This window comes from Seriola aureovittata, chromosome 7 (genome assembly GCF_021018895.1).
Source record: "Seriola aureovittata isolate HTS-2021-v1 ecotype China chromosome 7, ASM2101889v1, whole genome shotgun sequence".
NCBI classification, from domain to species: Eukaryota; Metazoa; Chordata; class Actinopteri; order Carangiformes; family Carangidae; genus Seriola; species Seriola aureovittata.
The window spans coordinates 13798263-13823317 of record NC_079370.1 but is presented as its reverse complement, the minus strand read 5'-3'; the positions used below and the strand labels follow the sequence as shown (position 1 = coordinate 13823317).

At 41.0% G+C, this 25055-nt stretch overlaps 1 protein-coding gene across 2 annotated transcripts in view; it reads left to right on the top strand.

The window, feature by feature from the left end:
- The window catches only part of galnt1 (UDP-N-acetyl-alpha-D-galactosamine:polypeptide N-acetylgalactosaminyltransferase 1), a 40148-nt gene that overhangs the window by 1615 nt on the left and 13478 nt on the right, over positions 1-25055 (top strand). The window contains exons 2-5 of one of the 2 annotated variants that reach the window (XM_056380661.1): positions 14661-14774; positions 19230-19385; positions 22223-22362; positions 22523-22691. In XM_056380661.1, coding sequence (XP_056236636.1) covers positions 22224-22362; positions 22523-22691 — 308 coding nt within the window. In that variant the 5' untranslated portion in view covers positions 14661-14774; positions 19230-19385; position 22223. The remainder of the gene's footprint in view (positions 1-14660; positions 14775-19229; positions 19386-22222; positions 22363-22522; positions 22692-25055) is intronic. The other variant, XM_056380660.1, reaches the window with a different exon arrangement.

The following is a 25055-nucleotide window of genomic DNA, read 5'->3' as shown; positions in this document are numbered from 1 at the left end:
AAGGAGAACTGACATGACCATTAGGACAGTATGGCAAAATATGTATAATATAATATTTGCATTCAGTACATGTGGCTTCTCAGCACATACAGTTTTCTGACCTGTGTTGTATGTGTCATGTTTAGGACCTTGCCTCAAAGCTATATTTCTGAACTCAGCCTTGTGTTAAGGCATGACTGTCTACCACTGAAAGGAAATGAATCATGTTCCTCATTTCAAGGCTGTGGATTTGGCATGATGTATTTCCTGACCTGTGTGTGTTGAATGTGTGTTCAGGCCTCAGCAGATGTGCCTGCTTTTGTGAATGTGTACCTCATTTTCTATATTTGTGAGGGCTGATTTAAGATATTAAACTTGAAACATTTTGGCCACTCTTCAGGATCATTTTATTAGTGTTGAATATTTGGACTATGATAAAATTAGGTTATTTGTCTAAGAAGTGAATGACATCAATCATGGCTGTCAACATATATAATGATAAAAATTTGCATGTGTGTGTATTGGTAATACAGGTGGTAATAATCATAATAATAGCATGCTTTGGAATGTAATTAGTCTAATATTTACAAAACTCCAATTTATTAAGCATGTGCACAAACGCAACCAAACAGTTTTTTTTTTCGCTTGATTTTGCTGATCACTGTGAAATTGAAAGTGAAAGATATTCACTCTGTTTGTAAGTGTATTGGTATTTGTGAGTGTCTGTGTTTGTCATCGAGGGTGGCTGTGGTGCATTTATTGCTCTGAGCTGGTCTGGAACAATAGCGCTATTCTGGCCCATGTCTCCGGAGGGAGGCAGCAGCATTCGGCGTTCCCGGCACTCTGTGTGCCAGCAAGGCTTGGTTTGGGATTGGGTTTCCACAGCCACCTGGAGCTCAGAGCACAGGAATGCCATTGTTCCTCTTTCCAGACTACGGCCAGATCAGGCACACATGCAGACACACATTCACGTAAACAGACACATGCATGTACACACATTAATTACACAATATGCAAGAGGAGCTCATACCAGCTTTCCTGTCCCCCAAAACTTAGATCACCCTGATTTCTTACATTGTCATTGCTTACATGACTAGACAGTGACCTGTGCCAGCACACCCTCTGAGAGCTGATATTAGCAGCAGAGCAATATGCTTGTCTGCATGGCTGGTTAGTATTTTTAGCTGCAAAGCACAGTAAATATGAGCTGAACATATTGTAGTTCCACTTTTTGTTCTGTTGATTTAATCACCTGATAATCTACACCCTGCTTAAGACTTATCACAGGCATGTGAAGTGAGTGAGTTGCTGAAAATGTCACTTGTGTTAATTAATTAATCAACAGCAAAGATGAAAAGAAGTTAATTGGTTTAGTACTTTATCAAGCTAAAATGGCAAACTGAGTTTTGGTTGTTTCCAGACAAAACAAGTAATTTGAAAACCTCACCTTGGGTGATGTAAATTTTTAATGAACAATTTTCACTTTTTTCTACACCAAACATTTAACTGATTAATCAAAAAGATCATGAAAAAAAAAAAATTGATCATGAAAATAATAATTGCTTGCAGACAAAATGCAACCAAACATGAAGAACTGTGACCTTGAAATTAAATTTTAACTTGGTAATCTGGATACATATTGTCATAGAGCCTAGAGCAAACTTGGTGACACCTCTGCTGTTCTAGATGGTGAAATGTCAATTTGACTTTATTTACTTCAAAGTCATCTCTTTAATCAAATCCCCCTCTCTCAAGAAAACATTGATGAGTGATTACTTTCCAGGCACATCAGACAGACTTATTTCCACACTTTGCATCAATTTGGTGTTATAATGTGGCAGTGTAGAAGAAAGCAGATTTGCTTCTCACAGATCCACCCATTACAAAGTTTCTTTCTCACTAATTATAATAATCTCAACAATCAAGAGCCACATTAACATAAATATACTCTGTTTGTGTAGAGTAGTGGAACAAGCATCTTGTGTGAGTGGTCTCATTTTTAGTTAAAATTTCATGTCTTAACAAAATCGTAAAGTATTTTTGGTGCAAGAAAGCTTTTGGTGGACTCGAACCAGGGACACTGTTATTAATTAAATTTATAAGCCCTGTTTATCTTCTTTGTTTTAAATTGAAATGGCTTGTAGGTGCTACCTGTTTATCTTGCTTTTAATGTTATTAAATCAACTTAAAATCAAACATACAGAAAATCACTCTAGATGTTGTAGCTACTTTTGCAAGATCAGATAGTGGTTACCCTAAATGGTTGATCTTCAGACAAAGTGAGAGTAAAAGAAAACAAAGAAGGATGAGAAGGAGAGAGATAGCCATCAGAAGCATTTAGCGTTTTTTTCTTTCTGCCTCTCAGTTCTCTAGGGTTTGGAGCCAGGCAGTTTCAGTTGTGTGTGTGTGTGTGTGTGTGTGTGTGTGTGTGTGTGTGTGTGTGTGTGTGTGTGTGTGTGTGTGTGTGTGTGTGTGTGTGTGTGTGTGTGTGTGTTTGTGTTTGTATGTGTGCATGTGTGTGTGCGTGTCCTCTGGCTTTCCAACGGGTCACATTAGGGATAGAGTTGCACAGAAGTGGGTCAGCCAGTGCCACCAGGGAGTCTTGCCAGCTCCCTGCTCGCTCTCAGGCTGGAACCAACTAGAGGCCAACACAAACATGTGAACCTTAGTTGTGTGCATGTGTGTTCAGTATATGTGTATGCATTGTTTGCGAGTAATAATTATTGGTGTGTGTTTATATGCAGAGTCGCAGAGTATGTGAAAGAGAGAGTGGTCTTCACAGAGTGGTTTGTCATTCATTGACATAACATGTTCCTGCCTAGTCCACTGTACTTTGACTCCTCATAAACAGCTTTGCTGGAAAAGGAAATATCGTAAAGCTCTGAAGGCAAAAAGAACAGCAAGCCTAAGCTATGGCGCAGTATGTTTAGACTGCATACAGGGCCTCTACAGATGATTCAGAGCCTGTCACAATCAGTGTGTCTCAGCTGGATGGACACAGTGTTTCTGTCGCCATAATTATAAGAAAATAGGATTAAGCCCAGTATTCAGAATTAGTTTTTGCGACGTGTTGTCCACATTGGACAACACTGTGTTGATGAAAAGTCGACCTTCTCAGAGAAGGGGAAGACACAGTATTGTTTAAATATTGGGATAGAATTAGTTCTAGCTAAAAGGAGTGTGAATGTTTGACATAATGATGTTGATCAGTGATAACTACACACATTAAAAAGATCAGATGCAGCTGAAATACTGTGACACCGTACATGTGAGATGAGTGCCTATTTTGGAGATATTATTATCATGAGTGTGAGTAAAATGCATGTAAATCCTGCCTTTTGTGAGGGAAAAGAAAGGAGTTTTAAATGTGTATACAGAACACATGTCGCTGTTGAACACTGCTGTCATTCGTATCATCAGGATAACATGCAAATCCCATTCTTTCACTTTTCAATTACACCTGGACATGTCAGTGCAACTTCGTTAGCTTGAACAAAATCCAAATGGATGTGCAATTGCAACTAACTTGTTGTTGCAAGTCTAGTTGGCTTTGGCATACTGTTGTACTCCCATGGTTTACTTCATAATCAGATCTTGTCCTTGAGTAGTACAGAGCTTCCAGAGTCACCTTCAACACCTGAATAGAGTGAAATAATATGGATGTCAACAGCTCACCTGGAAGCTTTAAGTAACACTGTACACTGTGTTTAGCTTAGCTCCAACAATTACCTTCTTTGTAAGAGTGTGCTGTTGATGCGTCTGTATGTTGCTCACAGCATCTGTTTAAGTCTGAGATATGACCTGACAGGAAAAGACATAGTTTCCATGGAGACAGCCGTGCTCCTTGCCCACCTCCCCACACACCCGCCATCGGAGGAAGTGGAATATGTCCAATTTCTGCTGACTCATGGAGAAACAATTGTGTGACACACACTTACACACAGATGTCTCTCCTCACTCTGGCCTGGAGTAATTGTTTGTGTGCCTCTTTTACGTGTTTCACAGTTTGCTAGTGTATGTTGGCTTCTCCGTCCAGCTCGAATGCTGGCTTCAATGTCGGGAATTATAAAATACTATTTTCCTGACTCTTTGTTTTCGTACAGTAAATAGCAAAAAGAATAGTACTTTTTCGAGTAGCTGTGAGTAAAAGGAAGGCTATTTTGTGTGTGCAAGGTGGTTTACCTAAATTACATTTCATTTATGCAGGGATACTACTCTGCATTTGAGTCAATCTTACTGTCCAGGAGCAGCAGGCAGCCACAGTACAGTGCATAAGCATTACGTCCAGTTCTGAATCCATTGCCTTGTACTAGGAGTACTACTGTACTACTGTACTGTACTACTGTAGCATGCTTGTCACCACTGGCCAGCCCTAGTAGTTGGCTAGTAGAAGGGTTCAAACCTATGCTCTTTTTGATTTCAGGCAACACTACTAGACGCTGAGCCACTGTATCCACAGAGCTGTCAAATCTGTAAAAGCCCAGAGAGGATTTATAGAGATTTAAGACTCAATTCTCTCTGCTTTCATCCAAAAAAGAGTACCTGGATGACAGCTCTTAATGGGTCTTTGTTCACAGTACTTTCACATGGAGGCCTTTACTACTTAAAGCACTGTTACAAGAAGTACCTTGAGTCTTGCGTGATGCTTATTAGTGGTAGTGTCCTTGATAAAGATTTTTAAGCCAAACCCATAATCAGCTGATAAAAAACAAATATTACTTACCAGATACGCAGTCTAGGTAAGGGATGAAGTGAAAGGACTTTGAAGGTCATCGAAGAAAGTACCATATGGATAACAGATGACACCCAGGGCTTATATGATAAGTGAATGACAAACAAGTGCATGTGATTTATGGTGAGCTTATGTATTATGCTGTAGAAATCAACATTGATGAAAATTGACTGTCAAATATGATTTCTATGTTGGTGCTGCACACTCTATCACTTATGTCAATCTATATGGAATATGGTAATACATACCATGAGGCAATATAACCCTCAGAGATTTTCACTACTGTTTATACTTTGGTATCTATCCCTTCAACATTTCTTCGCATATAAGGGCATTGTGATTACTGTATTGTACTACTGAGCAGGACTGTTAAATGGAAAGAAAACTTAATGGTACAAAAATGGTTGAATGGCTTAGATAACCTTTGAAAAAACTTTCGGCATATTAAGTTTTGTTTGAATGAATTTCAGATCAAATAGTTAAATAGTTAATATGTTTGCCTTTTTAACTTCTTCTAAGAATGATACAACTCACTTGTTGTCTCTGTTTTCAGATTGTGGTTGCATAAAAAATGACTATAAACAAAGTTGATCAAATACTGATATTCATTTTCAGCTTTTTCTTCATGCGTTCTTGGCACCAATGAAAGTAAATTGTGGTGAAGACCAAAACCAAATTGGCAACCAGTTCAGTTTTAATTTGATCTCACCCTATCAAAACAGATAATGATGAGATTATGAAGTTTTTGTTTACTTGTCCAGGGTTTCTTCTAATTCTGAACCCAAACTGTGAACCCAAAAAATTCAGTAGTGTAAGATGTTTCCACAAAGAAAAGAAATCAGAATGTGACCACACTATCAATTGATAATTGATAATTAAATGTTCTGAACATGGCTGTAGTATGTGTCTGTAACTTTTTTATACAGAGGAGAAAGAGCACTAGAGTAGGGCAGAAAGGACAGTCCCCTACTGTGGCAGTTCTGTGCTCAATCTTAGTTGTGTGACAGAGCAACCTATCTGCCCCAGGCTCACCCTGACCAAGGTACAGCTCTCCCCTCTGGGCTTACATACACACAACCATCCATCTCTGGCTCTTATCAGCTACCGGGCTGCTACTCTGAGTGCCTGTGTGCAAGCGTGTGGGTCTGAGGACTCTTTGAGTGGAGTTGTTCTAGCCTCGTCACACTGATAGCCATATCAACAGTTACTCCTAGCTGATGAACTGCAGAACAAAAGGCCTATTGTTTATCTGAGTGTGTGTGCATGTGTGTATATCGTAAGCCACCAGAAATTGCATTTCTACAAGACACAAATATCAAGCACACTGCGCTCATGTTTCGTGTGTGTGTGTGCATGTGCGTGCGTGTGCATGTGTGTGTGTTGTATGTGTGTTGTATGTGCTGCAGTGTAATCTGCCAGAGGCTGAGATGTGGGTCAGTGTGGTTTCAGCTCTGCGGGGAGAGACAGCAGCAGGATACTGCCTCTATACTTACTGTAGGGGGACTTGCCTGGCTAAACAAGTGCTTCACAACAATTCCAAGTGAAGCAGGGGCTACTCTGCGCTTGAGATTTGACTTTTTAATTTGTGCATTTTCTGTGAATGTTCATATATATGCATATGCTTTGGATATTTTAGTAATTCTAGCCTTTTTCTGTGTGCTTAGATAGATGTGCTCACAGTATGAAACATGGGCATTTGAAACTGTGTGGAACTGGCCTTATTAGCATAAGATCTACAGAGGCATAGGGATAGAAATAGAGATGAAAATCTGTGTGACTTCTTAATAAGGCTAGATTGGAAAGAGGATGGACAGATTAGTCATGCCTGGGGCTCATAGTGGATTTTACCTGCAGTCATTAAGCCAAAATTATTGCTGAACATTTCGAACCCACAATGAAGCTTATTGGAGGTTATGTAGTGTGTGTGTGTGTGTGTGTGTGTGTGTGTGTGTGTGTGTGTGTTAGGGTTGCACGGTATACCGGTACCAGTATAGTACCGCGATACTAGAGTTTTGAAAACGGTACTATACCGGCATTTAAAAACAAACGGTACTTTTATTTCATTTTATTGAATGCAAATGAATTGGTAAATTGGAGCCTGTCTCTTTAAGCACAGCGAGGCCAGCGAGTGTGACGTAGTTGCCCGAGAGGATGTAAGCCGCGTCCCACGCGCACTCGCATGTTTAGACTGAGGAGGAGAGAGAAACGACAAGTCGCGTCTTAGACAGACGGAGCGGGTTGAAGAATATACCGTAGATAGAGATGGCAGCTGCAGAAAAGCCCTTACTTGTGGTCAAAATGGGGGCCCGAAGTTCGGTGTGGAAATATTTCGGGTTCAAACCGAACGATAAAGGCGAGCCACTTAACCCAGAAGCACCGCAGTGCAAGCGGTGCTACAAAGTGTGTCTCGCAGAAGGAGCCAACACTTCAAACCTGTCGTAACATTTAAAGGACAACCATGCGGACTTGTTCCGAGACTTCAGTCAAGAACGACAGGTGATAATGTTGTTCACCTGTTCACTGCACTGTAATGTCAATGAAAGAAGTACAAAGCCCCTCCCAGCCCGGTAGTAAACCTACAGTAGCCTGCATACAGAGAGCTAAAACATGTCCATGGTTAATAAATACATTAAAAAATATATTTTTAAAAATTAAATTACATTCTTTAAATATTTAAATAACCCATTAAGGCAATACATAATATAATGAAATATTTTTTACAAAAAGTATCGAAAAGTATCGAAAAGTATCGAAATACATATTGGTATCGGTATCGAAACAGAAATTTGGTATCGTGACAACCCTAGTGTGTGTGTGTGTGTGTGTGTGTGTGTGTGTGTGTGCGTGCGTGTGTGCGTGTGTGTGTGTGCGTGCGCGCGCGTGTGTCTAGAGGCTATTGACCTCATGGCGGAGTTGCTTAAATGAAATATTCATAGCATTAGCTTGCTTAGGAAATGTGTGTGTATATGCAAGTAAGTTATATGCATATTTAGAGCTTTGGCCAGTGATTGAGTGTCCATTTGTAGGGAAAAAAATGGTCACATAGACCAAACCACTTGAACTGGTCCAGTAGTGTTAAATAGCAGGATTAATGAGGACAGAGCGTGCAGACAGACAGGTATAGGTCTGTTACATGATACTGCTGACTGCCAATGACAAACAGCAGCTAATGGAGGGTGTCTTCATTTGTTGATAAGTTGCATTTAGTGGCACTGTGTGAACAGTGAAAAGAAAAATGTCTCTCTCACACTTGAAAGAACAATAGATTTGCTTTTTATTAGAGGCTGAAGAAATGGATACCATACATACCTGCAGTGACTCAGCACACTTAGCTTGCCAGTTATATTATATGGGGTCTCAAGATGCCTGCTACACATGTATCATGTCGTCCAAGCTTTGCGCCTTGTGACAGTGTATTACATGCAGCCAGTTCACTTCCTGTGGGACTAATTCCATTGAAGTATCAGTCAGAGCTTATTTTCAGTTTCTGTGTTTCTCCCAACAATCTCCATTAAACAATTGAAAATTAAAAATTTGCCACAGTTTTCCAGCTTTTAAAAATGACATCAATTTCTTTCTTGCAAGGTAAAAAGGTGCTAAGCGCATGACGGTTCCTCAGAAAAGCCACTGGATAGTCAGTAAATTCTAGTCACAGGCTTCACAGAAGAACAGTGCAAAATCCTGGTTGAACTGATTAAGGAGGTAAGTTTCTCTCTAGTAAGGAGATGAGATGATTTTGAATGCAAGCTCTCCTTTTTATGTTGTCATTGTCTGAGCACTTAGAAATGTTTTCTGCTGTTAAAATCTAATCCAATCCCCTGAGTCCTGCATTTGGGTCTAACTCCATGTTACAGTTTGCGATCTTCCTGATTTTATTTATTTATTTTTGAAAGGGAAAAAATTCCAGTGTTTTCCCTGTGGTATAGCTATAAACTGACTTTTAAAAAGGTTTAAGGGGAGAAAAACTTATTATTTTATGGTATGAGCGATATCTGTCATACCTGCCTCTTGCATTCAGTGGTCTTGAATTTATGTAATTACTTCCGCCGAGGAGATTTATGTTTTCACCCATGCCCATTTGTTGTTTTGTTTGTTTGTCAGCAGGATTATGCCAAAACTACTGAACCAATTTCCACCGAACTTGGTGGAGGGATGAGACATGAGCCAGGGAGAACCCATGCAATTGGCCAGATCCAAATTATTTACTATGAATTTGAATTTTTTTCTCTGATGTCTTGTGTATGTTGTTTGATATTTGCTTTGGCAGAGGTCTGCACTTCTAGTTGTTTTGATTTTACTCCCCTTTTGCCTTTATTTTTGTTTGTGTTCTATGTGTTCACTTCTTTTTAAATGGGTTCTGAAGATGTTTTTGTAGAAATCGTCTCCTTATATGTACAATGGGGTCCAAAAGTCTGAGACTATTTAAACTGGTCTCACACTTTTTATGCATTTTCTTCACTCCTTTGTTTTATGTAGATTTTAAAGCTTTTACATACCCTGCTTTTTGTTAAGTGCTACATGGAAAATTAACTTTAAGATCATTAATGTTATTGCAGCTAAAATAGCTTCTCTTTTACACAGAATGTGTTGAATCCACTCTTTGCCACAACACCAAAAGAGAGGGGGATTGCATGCTGCGTAGAATTGCTAGGAAGTCTATCCTGGATTGGGAATGTTGCCGGGAGCGTTTGAACACACAGCTGGGGGCATGCACGCACTTAAGCTTGATCCTGTTAACACGGCTGCTGGCCAGAGCAGCGACAGCAGGAAGACATGGAACCAAGAACAATTTTCAAATCTCCAGATGTCGCCAGGACACACAGAGATAGATGGGAAAGTTTTGAGCTAAATCTGTGCGGTGTAATCACTCAGGACACAGAAGAGGGAAGGTAGTGAGTATGTGCGTGTCTGTGTGGTGTGTGTATTGTCATCACTGTCATTCCCGTTAACAGGGGACTAGCGGCCTGCTGTTCTGTTTCCTGTGCTCTCTACTCTCCATAAACAGGAAGCAGATCTCTCTCTGTGGCTCTCTCCTTTTATCTGTCGTTTTCTGTCTGTTCTCTGGTCCCTCTTTCTTCCTCTTCCTACCCCTGCCTCCCTCTGTGAATACATACAGTGTATCTAGAAAGTGACAGGCTCCAAGAGCATGTCCTTATTATGGAAAGCAAAACACGATGTTGTGGGGGCTGTTTCATCCAGGACAAGTGTGACATCGTGGCGTGTCCAGGGACGTTGCACCAGCTGCTTCTTACCTATTTTCTCCTTACTCTATTCCTGGCATTCCTGTTTTTCCTCCCTGTGCTTCCCCTGGAAAGCTGTCAAAAATGGTGAGCTACGGCCACAGATGCTTGTGATACTGTTGTTGTCATCTTTTGTTGCCTTTCCTCTAGTCTCTATTTAGCATGGATTTGGTGTTTGTGTGTGCACAAGGTGCTGCAGGCCCTTCAGGGCCTTCCTTTCCCACACCACTGGAGACATGAGCAGGAGGTCGAAGAGAGGGCTTGAAGGAGGTGAATGGGAGGTGCAGTTGGCACAGGATTGGCACAGCACTGTTGGTTGTTGCTATGACCAAAGATGTCATCTTTGGACTCCCTCTGGTACAACATACGCTACAAACAGACTCACATAACACATACCGAAACTCTGGCAAGTAACCAAACACACACACACATTGCACACACATGCTTATAGCAAGCTATCACATCGTCTCATGAAAAGAGACCTTTCTTCCTGTCTTACCCAGTTTCAGTTCTTTTTAGTGTCTTTCTCTGGCAGTCTTTAGAGAGAGAGCGGAACAGTTAGGTTTAATGCTTGGCCATGGTTGGTTGGTCACAGTGTGTTCTCTCTGAGCTTGGGGAATTGTGAAGGACTGATTTGACTGTCTGTTAGTCTTAGCTCAGCCCACACCACCCTCTAAATTGTCTGGAACAAAGGTCGTTTCAGAGCTCCTCAACCTTGTTTGGCTCCAGTCCTGCTTTGAAGCCTCAGAGCCCTCAGGTTTTATCAAAACAACTTTAGCTCGGAAGGTGTTATGTGGGTGCAGACATGCATAAACCACAGGCTGTGTGTTAAGTGATTTATACTCGATGAAAGACTTGTGTTTGCTAGCAGAGATTTCTTCATCAGTCCACCCATGAGCTCATCCTAACCTCTGCATTTGTTAGACTGGCTCAGTCACTGGACTTTTGGATTTATGACAGGAATTACCTCGACCCAGACTGAATGGAAAGAGGTCTGTGTGGGAGAAGACAGTAAGACTTTGCAGATTATTCACAGGGAGTGTTCAGTAAGGTCGGAGATACAGGCAAAAGTAGAGTGGGATGATGAGGACCCAGCCTTTTGGCTGCCGTGCTGCATTCTCTGCGTTGATTCTCGGCTGGTCACAGCTGGAACGAAGACAAGTAGCTAAGGAGGGATAGCAAGGACTGTAAGAAGCAGAAAACTTTTTTTCTCCCTGATAGCTAAACTCAGGGTATTAAAATCACCATATCACTGCCTCACTGTCTTACTGGAAGTGTGGATGTCCATTTTTTGTGCATGTTTTAATTAGGGGCGGGAAAGTCACAATACGTTCCCCACGATACTGATGGTATCACAATACAGCGATTCTGTGACACTCGATATATTGCCAGAAAATACGTCACAATATCTGTGTAAGTGAAGAAGAAAAATACCCCTAAAAAGGCAAAAAGCAGGAATCATGTATTTATTCACTTCATTATGGTGTCAGTTTCACAGAATTTGACAACTGAGATGAAACAATGTACAACAAACTGCACAGTCTTAGTGCCTCTTTAACACACACACACACAAACACACACACAAACACACACACACACACACTGACTGCAACTTGTCCATGTCCATGTGTGCCCTCACTCTAATGTGAAATAGCCTTTGACTGGAAAAAGGCCTAATTGCCAGAAAACACACATAAACACACATAAAAATACACATTCAGTGCTTGACAAGCATAATCAGCTTGTTTTATGTAAAGCTGGAAACATTTCTATCACATTGCAGTATTCAAACTTGCAGACTGCAGTCTCTCACTTTCCAGCTATAATTTAGATGACAGAAAAATGGCTAGTGTGTAGGTGTTTGTGTATCTGTGTGCACATTCAGTCTCATTAACATCAGACTGCTGACCAGTCCACTGCTCATCATGATGCCTGCGTGTGTTTATGCCCAGGTGTGTGTCGGTGTGTGAGAGTGGCTGTTGACACAGTGCTGAGTAGTTAAAGTGTATGTATGTGTGTTTGTGTACAGGACAGCGGCTCTTGTCTGGCAGTGTGCATGTGTGAGGGGGGCATTAATGTCACATTGTCTTTATCGATGTTATTTTTGCAATGAGTGTCCAGTGAGTTTCTTTTTCTTCTTCACCTCAATTTTACTGTCATTCGTTTGACAGGCACGACCATGAGGAGGCATGAAGTAGTGACTGATAAGTCAAATTAAATCTGTAGTATCAAAGTATAGGTATTCCCGGATCGATATTTGGTCCCACCCCTAGTTTTAATAATATTCTTCCAGACTGCGTATGAGATTTTATACTTACTATGCATCAACACAAGTTAAATTTGACCACATTGTGACTTGAGGGCATAAAGCATCAAAATGAGCTCACTGCAGCAAATAAATGGAGCAGACAGAAAATATTTAATGTGGATCAGTCACGTCTGGCTAATATCTGATCCCCTTAATAAGGTTAGTATTGGTACACACTAATACCTAATTCCTGCAGAGAACGGGTGTTTTGGGATTGAAGAAGAGAGAACTGTAAGAACTGGTAAGAGTGGTGATCATCATAGGACTGATTCAGGTGTTTTTTGGTGTCATTTGAGAGTTACTGGCCCTCACAGCAACACCTGTCCTCTTAAACTGCATCAAAGTGGACACACATGGAGTAGATTTCTGTCTCTGGTAAATGGACACTTGTGTCAGTGTGGTGTTGGCCGACATAATGTCATGTTCCACTAGCACAGCTCACTGTTTGGACAGGTCCACCTCTGCTCACTTGCTCTGCATTACACATCTGACTAAGTGTCCATCTGTTAGCCTAACCACTGAGACATCACATCTTGATGTACTAGGGGCATGAGCTGTGTGCGTCTTTGGGTTTGACAGCCAGCAAACTTGCGAAATCAGGTCTGTCTCAGAGCAGCAGTAGCTATTATAGCATGTTTTTGTGTTTTTAACAGTATGAGGTCAGGGTTTACATTTTATAAGAGAACAATTCATGCCCAGGTGTAGGAAAAGCTGAGGTAGCTGCATATGTTGGAAGACCTCCCAACTTTGCTGCACTGCTGGACAGGAGCCCAGTTACACAAAGACATTCAGTCTCTCTCATTCAAACTTTCAAATTCAAATTTGGTTCAATAGCACAGCAATAATTAAGTACAATATTGTCAAACCATGTTGTGCAGTGTTCACTTACTCATTCTCCAGAGACAGACAATAGAGATTGCCTCTTGGTCTGTTTCTTTCTCAACATACGCCACTCATGGAAGGACTAGGACACAAAATGGGCAGAGGAAGAGGTTTGCTCTGCAGTCACATGGAGAGATGGGTTACTATTTGCACTGAAGTGTGTGTGTGTGTGTCTGTCTGTCTGTCTGTCTGTCTGTCTGTCTGTGTTAGGTCTGTAGGTTTATTTTGTGATTGTCAGGGGAATCTGATGAGTATTTATAGAAGCTCTTGCTTGTCCTGATACCAATTTGCAGATGGATTACATTCCACTCAAACTGAGGAATTGCATGATTGATAAAGGGACAGAAAAGAGAGATGGCCCAAAAAGCAGTTTGCAACATCATTGTGTAAGAGAGGAAGAGAAGGAGAGAGAGAGCAAGAGTAAGAAAAGCTGGGAGGAGATGAGGAATGATGACTCACCCAGGAGGAGACAGAAAGACACCTTTGGTGGCCACGACCCTTCACATACTGAAGCATACCTGCACTGCAGTACAGCTCCTAACACTCACTAACGCAGGATTGTGTGGGCTGGCAGGAAGAGATTTATGGTATAGCTTCTCTTGTAATACAAAACTCTTAATACACACACATACACTGGCTGGCAATATGAAGTCCCACTGGACCAGAATGATGACTTGGCTTTAAAGTAGGCCAAGGACCGGATTGAAGGACACACAGACACACAAACACATACACCCACACTGAGTCATATTCAGTCTCATCTTCATTCTCTGCGGATTTTTCAAAAATAGCAGATTAATCCAGTGAAATGAGCAGTTCTGAGAATCCGTCAGTTGTCCATCCCTATTTCTCTTCCCCCTTCATCCCTCTGTCTTCTCCCTCCCTCTCTTTTTATCCTGCTCCAAGGCTGGCAGAGTGCCTTTAGCTATGTTTAACCTTTGGGTGGGTGTGGAAGGCAGTAGGATGATGGATTTATAACACAATACAGAGAGATACACAGCTATGCCGACAACTTTGTAAGTGAGTGACAGCTTTCCCAAGTCCGCTTTTCAGACACGTTTGATGATGCATTTCCACTAATGCCAGGAAGTGTTGGCACAACTGGAAACCTGCCTGGTGACATTGTGACTCTGACTGTGATTATATGAGAGGGATGACTGTTGTCATTGTGCGTGCACAGCCAGGAAGTGTGTTTGAGTCAGTTGAGTGACAGCTTCTCTCTCGTCTTCCTGTGGTTGTGTTTTCAGGTTTTGGTCCCCAAGGTGTGATAAGAACGCTCTGTGTCCTTTCCAAGCAGTTTGGAAAAATCACAATCCACGCCCGATTTAATGTAACTGGAATATATGAGAGAGAAATAAACAAAGAGACACCTTTCATGTAGAGTGTTCTTGACTTAGATCTTTCAGATGACACAAGAGTGATACATATCTCTCCGACTGGTTAGTGCGCATGCTGCTTTTTGACATCTGTAGTTAAACAAATGTTTTTTTTCTGTTTGTTTCTCTGTTGTCTCTTCAAGGAGCATGTGTGAGTGACAAGCGAAGGAGGAAGTGGGATCTCTGACGCTCCGCCCCCTCTGCTGGTGGAGCACCTTGTACATCTGAGCAGAGACCCCCATTTGTCACTTGGACAGGTATGTGTCCAGGAATGAAATGAATATTATTTGCATCAGCTGTTCTGCTATCAGTTGTGTCTCTCATGCCTCAGTATCAGTAGCTCATTGATGCACCAGATAAACAGCTTACATACAAGTATAGAGGGCAACCTTTATGAGTTGAGCTGAGTCAAAAGATAGGTTCATGTCTCTTTGAAGTCTATCTTAAAACAATGCTCACATGCCCATATGTACAATGAAAGAGTCATGGTTAATATGAGGTTTCAGCAGTGACATGAACCAAAGGAGTATTTTCTGAAGCGCTGCATGATAATGGCCAAAATGATAATCCCAATTATTTTGATCAATATTGAGATCACGATTATGTGTGTTACTTTGCGGTACAGACACAAGACTCATGCACTCTGTGCATATGATTTGTTCTTGTATAACATCACTTGACCTTAATCTGAAATACACCAGATAATGATCCATTGCGAAGGACTAGTTCTGTTGTTACTCTTCTACTTTAAACTGCCGCTTCAGGGTGCGTGCACAGCAGCACTATCCCAAACTTCTCCGTTTGTGTTGGAGATTTTATTATTGTTGAAATAGCTGATATTGTTTATGTATGTTTAAAGCCATCTCTGAATTCTATATGGTTCACGTGTTGTTAGGTGGTGGGTGGGGATTACTTCTCTCAGCAGAGTCATCACTACTGTTCAGATGCTTTATTGGCTCCCTTACAGAGCAGATGTTCTTTGATTACTAATGGTTCATTGCATGGAAGATAGACTCAGTGTAATCATTGTTAATGCTGTGGCTGGATTTTCAAAATGATTAAGATGTGATATACAGTGCAAACCAAATCCATAGTTGGTGATTGGTTTTGCTCCAGCACATTGCAGGTGCTTGCTGACCAATGTCCTGAATGTGGGGCCTTTAGTTTAAGGATGATCTCTGTTCCCATTTTGCTGCCCTGCTAGTTGAGAATGAAACTCTTGATGATGTCCGGCTTGCACCAGCCTGTCTGGTTAGGGTTTATAGATTACTCAATAGTTGCAGTTGTTGGACTGTGTTTATCAGGTGTGTTCTTTTAGTTCTTACAGTAGGTAAGTAAGTGTACACAACAAATACTATGGTTTTTGGATATTGTTTAGAAGGCCCAAACAAGGAGTTCAAGAAATGTTCAAGAAACAGATATTCATTGGTGAGAGTAGATGAAATAACATTGCCAGGGTCAGGGTTCGATTTTCAAAGAACCACCAATGTAAAACATGACTGTATTAAGACAGATTTGGATAAAATCCGATGTGGGTGGTTGTGGGTGGCATACTTATATAAACTCATTGTTCTGTGATTTATCATTGTATAATGATGCAGATTAACAACAGTGTAAGAAAACTTGGCTCCTGAACAGTCACAATTTTAATGCAAGGAACTGTCGAAACCATATTATCCTTTTAGTAATGTCCATGGTTTGGTTATTGTGCATTTTTCCTGGGTTTAGGTGTTAAAGGGTCTTGCGTAACGTTCATACTGTATTAAAATTAATGTTAACCAATGGCTGCCTGGAAAGCAAAAAATGTTTTCTAGTGGCCCATAGCTGTTTATTTGTTCTCTCCTCGAAGCATTTCCAGTACAAGTAATGCTAAACAATTCATGACGAAAACTTTTTAAAATAAAATTACTTGAGATTTTACAAAATACTGCATTTAGAGAGATGAACATTGCCCTTATTTGCTCATGGTACTGTAAAAAGATTAATTTGAATAGCCACAAAACACTGTGGTTTTATGTTTAGAAAAAAAAAATCAAAGTAGACTGTTTAAGTGGTTAGTAGGCAGGGAAACCCTGCTGTGATGCCAGAGCCTCGTAAATCCTGCCTGGTTGGCATGAGCAGTTGCAGAAGGAGCAAAGCTGAAATACAGCAGAGGCCAGACACAGAAACCTGCTCTGTCAAACAGCTCAGACTGTACGTATTGTGATTTTAACTGCATGTGCACACACAGACCAAGGCAGATGATGCTGTGTTTTGAGCGTTCTTATGTCTTATTTTATTTTTACACATATGTTGTGTACCTGTGTGAGTATCTGGTGTAGCCAGGCAGCTGTGCTCTCTCCACCCGTCAAAGGAACACCCTCTTTGACAGTAATGTGTATTGATTTTGGCTGAAAATGCAGAGTGATTGGAGATTGAAGTGTTTAATTCCACTTTGTGCCTGTGCCAAATTTTGCATTGGTAATCAATTTCAACTGGGACTTTTACGCTGCCATGGGCAGTCCTATCTGTTTTACTCTTTGCCTTTTTTTATACTGTTTTCTCCTTCTCCACCTGTCTCTCTCTTTCTGACAGAAAATGGAATTAACATGGTAGCAAAGAGAGTACAAGTGTATCAAGTCCAACCACTACTTGATGTTTGAGGCCATTACCAATATCTGTGTTTAAGAGTTTAAAAAATATGATTATGATATATAAATTGACCGACATTCACTTTTTTAACATAAAGACAAAGCACTTTCGAGAAGCATCCCTTAAGTTTTAAAATATATGTTAGTCAGTTAGTAAAAATGCAGCCAATAAAACTTTGGTTCATCATTGACCTTGGAAAATTACTTTGTCAAGTGAGTAATTTACACAAATCAGGGGTTTCCCCCATGAAGATATTTCGCCAAGATGGTAAGCCACAGAGATCCTGGCTTGTGGTTTACTGCCTTGGCTTGGGATTGATTTAGTCACAGATTACATCTTAAACAATAGGCAGACTCATGACATATATGTTTATGGCATTTGCTGTGGGTAATAAAGCCTCTTCTCTTGCACTCACTAAAAGTTAATGTGATAAATTATAATAACTTTTGTGATGTTAGTGGGGGGGGGGGGCGAAGTGACCCACCTGTGCTCTAAAACACTGCATTTGGATGCATTACATAATTATGTTAGGTTTTTCTCTCTGTCTTTCTCTGTCGAGTCCTTGTCTCAATGTCCTCCTCTATGGGACCAGTCTATGTTCTGCAGTCGAGGTTATGACCTGGAAATGAAGTGACCCAAGCCTTTTTGCCAGGAGCAACTGTGTACCTCAGCTACTCCGCAGAGAGCAACGGAGATGGGGCTTCAGGCCACCTTGTTCTGTTTCGCTTCCCTAATATTAGCCTGTGCCTTGTTCTGCTCCAGTTGAGAGAGGCATTACAACTGTTCAGACCCCCCCCCCCATCAGCAATGTCATGCAAACTGTTGAGCTTATCAAGCCCACATAACCCAAGGACACCATGATGGCTTTTCCCATTGCAGATGTGTCAAGCAGCAACGTGCATTTTTAGACACTTGTTTATGACGGAGGAAGTGGTCAGAGGAAAAGCCATCTTGTTTTGTAGAATAAAGAACGAGGCTGTACAGAGAGCGAACAAATAGACTATGATAGTAGTTTATTATATGAATTAGCAGCACAAACTTTGTGTTGATTAACGACACGCAAATCCTTCTCTCTCATTGGCACTCTCTCACATAAATACTATCTCCCTCTCTTCCTCTTAATTTTCTTTCACAGACATAAACATAAAATCCCCAGAAGGGAGGCTCCTCGCTCTCAGTTATAAATTGTGAAGCGAGTGAAGCCCTGGATCCTCTTCCTTTGCGGAGTTTTTCCAAGTGGTTGTGAGAAACACTGGTTGTGCAATCTCTAAAGGGGGATTAAGCCTGTGGAGAAGAGGAGAGGAGGGGATATGAAGAGAGACACAGAGAAGGATGTGAAGGGGGAAATTGTGTTCTTGTAGAGAAGTAGTGATGGCAACCGCTCTTGAAAGGAGACGACATCCCTAAGAGACGAACAGGGGAGTGGGGGTTGGGTGGCTGAGAGAAAAAGAATGAGATGGATGGAGATATAAAAGAAAGATGGAGGGAACGTGATATGTTAATGGATTAGGGAGAGAGCACAGAGATGTAGGGATGGAGAACTGTGTCTGTTTAATGTCATAGGCAGCCAGGCTGTTTAAAAGAGACTTCAAAGAGACTAGCGACCAACATAAACTAAGCTGACGCACACTCACACATATGCAACACACACAGAGAAGCAGTGCCTGGGGCTGCTGTGAGCACAGAGGAGACCTGAGGTGTCCTCTGCCATGCCCGATTAGAAATACAGTGAGTGGAGAGGCATGGCTGAAAGACAGCAGTGGGAAGGTGTGTATGTTTGCATTTAGTCAATGTACATGCATATAAATCTTCTCAGCTGCTGCTGGGAGCGCTGCTGTCTACTTCTTTTACGTTCACTGTGATCAAATTGCATTCGGGAAAACCAGTTGACATCCCTCTGACAGCATTTTAACACGACTTTGTGAGCAAGAATGTGTGTGTCTCTCTGACAGAGTGCTTCCATGTCGGTGTCTGTCTCTGTCTTAGTGCGCTGTTATATGTTTGGCATATGTGCCTAGCTCTGTCTGTGCACCAGGAAAGATGAAAAGAGAGATGTATACAAGCTTCTGCTGTGTTATCAGGTTGTGTCATGTTACTGTGTGGAGGTCAAACGAGGCCAGTACAATCCTGCAGCGGTCAGAAAAACAGAGAGGAGAGGGATTGGAGAGCGAGGACTGAATATCAGGCTTCCCACTGGTCCTGGAATTTCAAGAATTTTGAGAGGAGTGATACAAACAGTGAGTCAAGCAATTTGATTAAATCTTTGAGGATATCTTGGAGGATCTTTTCTTCTCTTTTCCAAACAGTTACCTTACAGGAATATATGAAAGTGGGTTTTGTAACTACTCTGTTGTGTTGATTCTGTTTTATATTGGTTTTCGGCTGTTTTCCTGGCTGTCTTTGAATTTCAAGCATGTCAGGGATGAGGTGGGAACCCTGAAAAATGGATAAACCTTGGTGCTTTACTGAGGCTTCCAAGAAAATACAGAGGTTATCAAAGAAAGTAGATGTAGAAAAAAGCAAGGGTGAGAGCTATGAAGAGATACAGTACCATTCAGCATAGCCTGGCATTTTGTTACAGCACTCAGACATCACCCATGTGCTCTCTCTACACTTACTGCACTAGGAGTAACACCTGTGTGTGTGAACCATAACCACAGAAGGTGGTGTGAAGAGGCTGCACAGATAACACCATAGACAACAACAACACTGCAGAACCTAGGGAACCATTTCCTCTCCCACACACAACTATAAACAGGATGCCAAGTGTCGAAATCATCACCAATTCAAAATGAAATTCTCGTGAAATGATAAATAAATGCATGTTACGTATTTACAACTGCTTAAAACTAACCTTTATTGTAGTGATTTGATTAATCTGATGGTAACTCAAACAAATGAACTATTTTTTTGAAGAAAAAAGGACGATTTTTTAACAACATGAATACAACCACAACAACTTCATTTAAAAATCAAAATATGCTACAAATATGACAGTGATAGAGATAAAATAACATTGATATGAATGCAAAACATGTATTGATATGAAGTTGTACATTAGAAAGTGCATTGTGTATCATAAGAGCATCTTAAATTTGTAGTTGATGAAATAAGTTTGACTCAAGATCCACTTGCCATCTTTTTCTCTGTGTTTTCATTTCCAGTTTCTCTGAACCAAATTCCCCATTTTTTTTCAACTGGTAGTAAACAGGTGTAATTTGCTTTTTGAACCATTTTGCGTTTCAGTGTGTCAGAGATTGTTTAGGAGGTAGTTCCAGAGGTTAAATACTGATAAAGTGAAAGAGGTCAGTGTCTAATGATCTGTCATGGATGGTTCCTCATGTAGATGCCAGATCACCAAGAGACTTCTTAACCAATGGTCAGATGTTAAATTCCATTCAATCTACTGCTTGCTACTTACCACGGTGGGGATTTGTAAACTGATATTACATAATGCACTTGCATGCTTACACCCCTCATTGCATGTTACTATAGTTTAATTAATTTGATTATTTTCTTCCAAGGAGGGACTGGAGATCACAGTAGTGACACAGTTGAGGTCAGCTTTGCATTTGAGACCAGAATTTTCTTTTCTTTTTTTTATCAAACTGCAGCTGCTGTAACTTAGTTACATAACAGTGTTCATTGTTATTGGCTGTTTTCTTGCAGCATTCACCTGTCATTAAAAGTAGCATGATTATTAGCAATTTGTGGTAGATCCCCGTTAAGTATGTTTGCCTATTTTTTTTAAAAATATCTCTGCCCAGAGATAACGCATAACTGTATAAACATAACTGCTGGTGTGGCCTTCATGCTCTGCTGCAAACTAGATGCGTAAAGTACATAGATTTAATTAGTCAAACTACCGTATTGACAGGATATTGAAACTATTTGGCTCTGCAGGCACAAAAGTCTGAAAAAAGACAAACTTTGAGAGAACAGACAGATCCTCACTCTTGTTTTCTGCTGCTCACGGCACTTTATGCTACCAGAATCCTATCAGGTGGAATTTAGAAATGCTGCTCTGCCGTTCTCCCTCCTGCGTGGCTGCTAAGCAAAGCTAAGCTAAGCTAAGCTAAGCTAAACTAGCTATGCACAAGCACCTTTTTTTTCCTCCCAGGGGCACGAGAGAAATCACCATGGCCAAATTAATTTTCTCCCTTCTGCTGCTGCAACCTGAGGGATCATTGAGGCAGAGAATCGGAGGGAGAGAGGAGAGACAGTGCTGGAGGAGAGAAGGAAAGGGGAGCAGAGGAATTTTAATGTGTCTGTCTCTCGCTGCCTGCCAAAGAAAAGCAATTACTATCACAGCTCCTCTTGCTACTCTGTGTGTGTGTGTGTGTGTGTGTGTGTGTGTGTGTGTGTGTGTGTGTGTGTGTGTGTGTGTGTGTGTGTGTGGGCGCACACTTACCTGCGGGGGGGGGATGTGTGTGACTGCACTTAAGCACACAGGGATTTGGTATGTTAAATGTACAAAGGGCAGATTGGTTTGTACACTGCAGGGTATTTGGGAACTCTGATACAGTAGATGTCTGTTTCTGCCGTGTAACTTTGCTTGACACTTGAAAGCAGCTAAAGCACTGCTTAGATACCATAAAACATCCATTCCAAAGCACAGATGTTCAATGTTTTTATAATGGCGCCAGATGCTAACCAACTGATAAACTTTTACAAATGCCATCATAGATTTACGGTTTTTCTTCTGGAGAGATGTAACACAGAAAATCAACAATGCACAGTGTCCATTTTGAGGCTCTCTCTGAGTGTGGAGGTGACCATTTGGAGAGGCGCTGACAAACAGCCGACAGATAAGAGCCAAGAGTCAGACAGACAGAAAGACAGGCAGGCGGAAGGACAGATGGAGGTGTTGAGAAGATGCTCAGGCACAGAGCTGTGGGAGGGGTGGAGGTTGAATGGAGTGAGGAAAAAAGGAAGGGAGATATGAGAAGAAATGGAGAGTGATCTCTGCAGAGCTTTCGAAAAGGCAGTGATTGCGTGTGCAGCTCACCATCACTCCTCACCTCAGGCAGAGCTTTAATATTTTTGTCCTCCTTTCCTTTCGTTACATTTTTAGGATGCGGAGGTTTGCCTACTGTAAGGTGGTTTTGGCCACCTCTCTGGTGTGGGTGATGCTGGACATGTTCATTCTGCTCTACTTTAGCGAGTGCAACAAGTGTGACGACAAGAAGGAGAGAGGACTTCCTGGGAGAGACGGTGAGTGTATATTGACACACACATACATGTGATCACAGAGCCACACTCTCACATCCTATAGCACCCTCCCTGATCAACTGTGTGTGTGTGTGTGTGTGTGTGTGTGTGTGTGTGTGTGTGTGTGTGTGTGTGTGTGTGTGTGTGTTTTTTTCTACTGTAGATGCCCTCACCAGGCCGCGGGACGGGCCCGGTGAAGGGGGAAAGCCTGTGGTGATACCCAAGGAGAACCAGGAGAAAATGAAGGAGATGTTTAAGATCAACCAGTTCAACCTCATGGCCTCTGAGATGATTGCTCTCAATCGTTCACTGCCTGATGTCCGCCTGGAAGGGTAGGCAGCATCCCTACAGCTAATCATCTGTCCTATCACTCAAAAGGCTGTCACACTGGCCCAAAGCCTACAACCAGTCACACAGTGTATGTGTACATGTATGGATACATAAGTCAGGATAGAGAGTATTACCAACAACAACAATTATAATTACATTTTATACCTATATAAATCTGTGACTGATTTATTAAAGGACATGAAATATATACAGTATATAGAAATAGGATTAGGAAACGTTCAGATTTACAACATAAATGTGCATCTTTAAAAATGGCACTATTGGTAAGACTATAGAAATGAAACAAGTATATTTTAAGAAGTGATTAAACTGTCATACTCAGTAGACAGTGAATTAGACAGGATGTGGTGGCCTTGAACTTACTGAAAAATAAGTCTTAACTCTACACTACGTATACACTAATTGTACACAGTATGTACAAAATACTGTTAGTATACTAATAAAGATATCTTTACACTTTTTTTACTCTACTAACATGAAATAATACAATGCATGCGTATCAGTCTAGCTTCAATTTTGATATACCCACTGCCAATTAAACTTCACACATAGACAGCATAATCTTTTCCAAAGATTTAATAGATTTTGTTTTGTTTTCTGTTGTCTTTCACGCAGCTGTCTCACTATCATCCCCGATTTGTTTTAATTTTTTCCAGCTATGAGCAGCTCCTCCATTTCCTTTATGCAATGCATTTTTGGACTGTACAGTCCATGAACAGCACATTTTTTGGGTGCTTTCATACTGGTTAAAAAGAACTCTGGTGCATTTGCCCTTTTAAGTGCAATTTGTTCGGGCTGGTGTGAAAGCTGTCAATTACACTCTGGTGTGGACTGAACTACCTGACCTAGACACCTGCAAAGGAGGGCCTGGTGTGCTCTGTGGACTCTGGTACAGTTTGTTTGTGGTCTGAAAGAAAACCACTCAACCACAAGATTAGTACATGTAGTTGTAGTGTGATTTCAAAAACTAAAAAGATACTAACAAAAAAGATACTATTAAATGCACTTGCTGTTTGAGAAATGTTCATTTCTTATGTTCTTATAATAAGCAACCTGTATATGCAGTATATATATAAATGTAAATCATTTGGTAAATATGGCAACACATGCTCATCAGGGATTTCCCTGATTAGTCAGACAGACTAAATGTATCCTGCTTACATCCTACTCTGTGTACTCTAGTAGTTCATTAAGTCCATTTAAATAGTGTGACTTATGCATCCATAGTAAGTACTGTTCTCTGTGACACCAGAAAACATAAATTAACACATAAGAACATTAAAGTGAATTTCCCCATATGGCTCCATATAGCTCTGATAATTACCCGTCAGTCTGTATAACTTCATGTTAATAGCTCTTCGTTCATTTTGAAAATCAGTTTGAACACAAAGCACACCAGAACCGAAAGGCAACCAAGCATCATTTTTATCCCTTGTTCTGGACCAAATGAACAAAACTACAGGTGTGAAAGTCCCCTTTGTATGCATATTGATTGTTATTAATATGTCATCACTTAGTATTAGTATATGCTATGGAACTGGGACACAGCTAGCTGGTACATTTATATGTGGTGACCTCATGCTGCATCAGTGGGTGTTGTAAAAAGGTCTTGAGGCTAACAACACACATTGACCTCTGGTATTCCATGCCTTAGGCTAACTGCAGTTTTACTAAGACGTAAAGAAAATTGAAATCAAAATGTAAGAAAGTAGTTTATTTTGTTTTAATAATACTAGGTTATATATGCAATTAAGAGGTCCTTCTTGTCTATAATGAGGATTCTAGTGTTACTTAAGTGTCTGTCAGTACCAGTGGTTGCAGGTTGTTCAGTCTTAAGGCAGGGTGGCAGTTGGTGCAGCAGATAGACATGCATCTGGCCAGCAGCATGGAAGACATGTCAAGGTTAGTTCAAGCAGGTGGAAACCAGCTCAGCCTTCCATCCTCCTTTGCCCCTTTTTTCGCTTCAGTTGAGGAACATGCAAAGATCAGTAACGAAGGTTTTGAGAGAGACGGACAGAAAGACTGACTGACTGACTGACTGACAGATGCAAGACTGACAGGCAGGGGCACATGCACACTAGACGGGCAGGAAAGAAAGGACATTGATCCGTGAAATGGGTTTTAGTCTTTGAGCGAGAGTTGATTACTAGGTGTGTTTTCACTCAGCCTTCCCTCCGTCTATCTGCTTTTCCAATTAGGAGATAAGAAAGAGTCAATATCGAGCAAGGGAATGTGTGCCTGTTTGCGGAGGCACACATACGTTTGTGTTTATTTCTGTGTATGCATGTTTGTGTGTGTGTCTGTGTCTGTGTGTGTGTCTGTGTGTGTGTGTGTGTGTGTGTGTG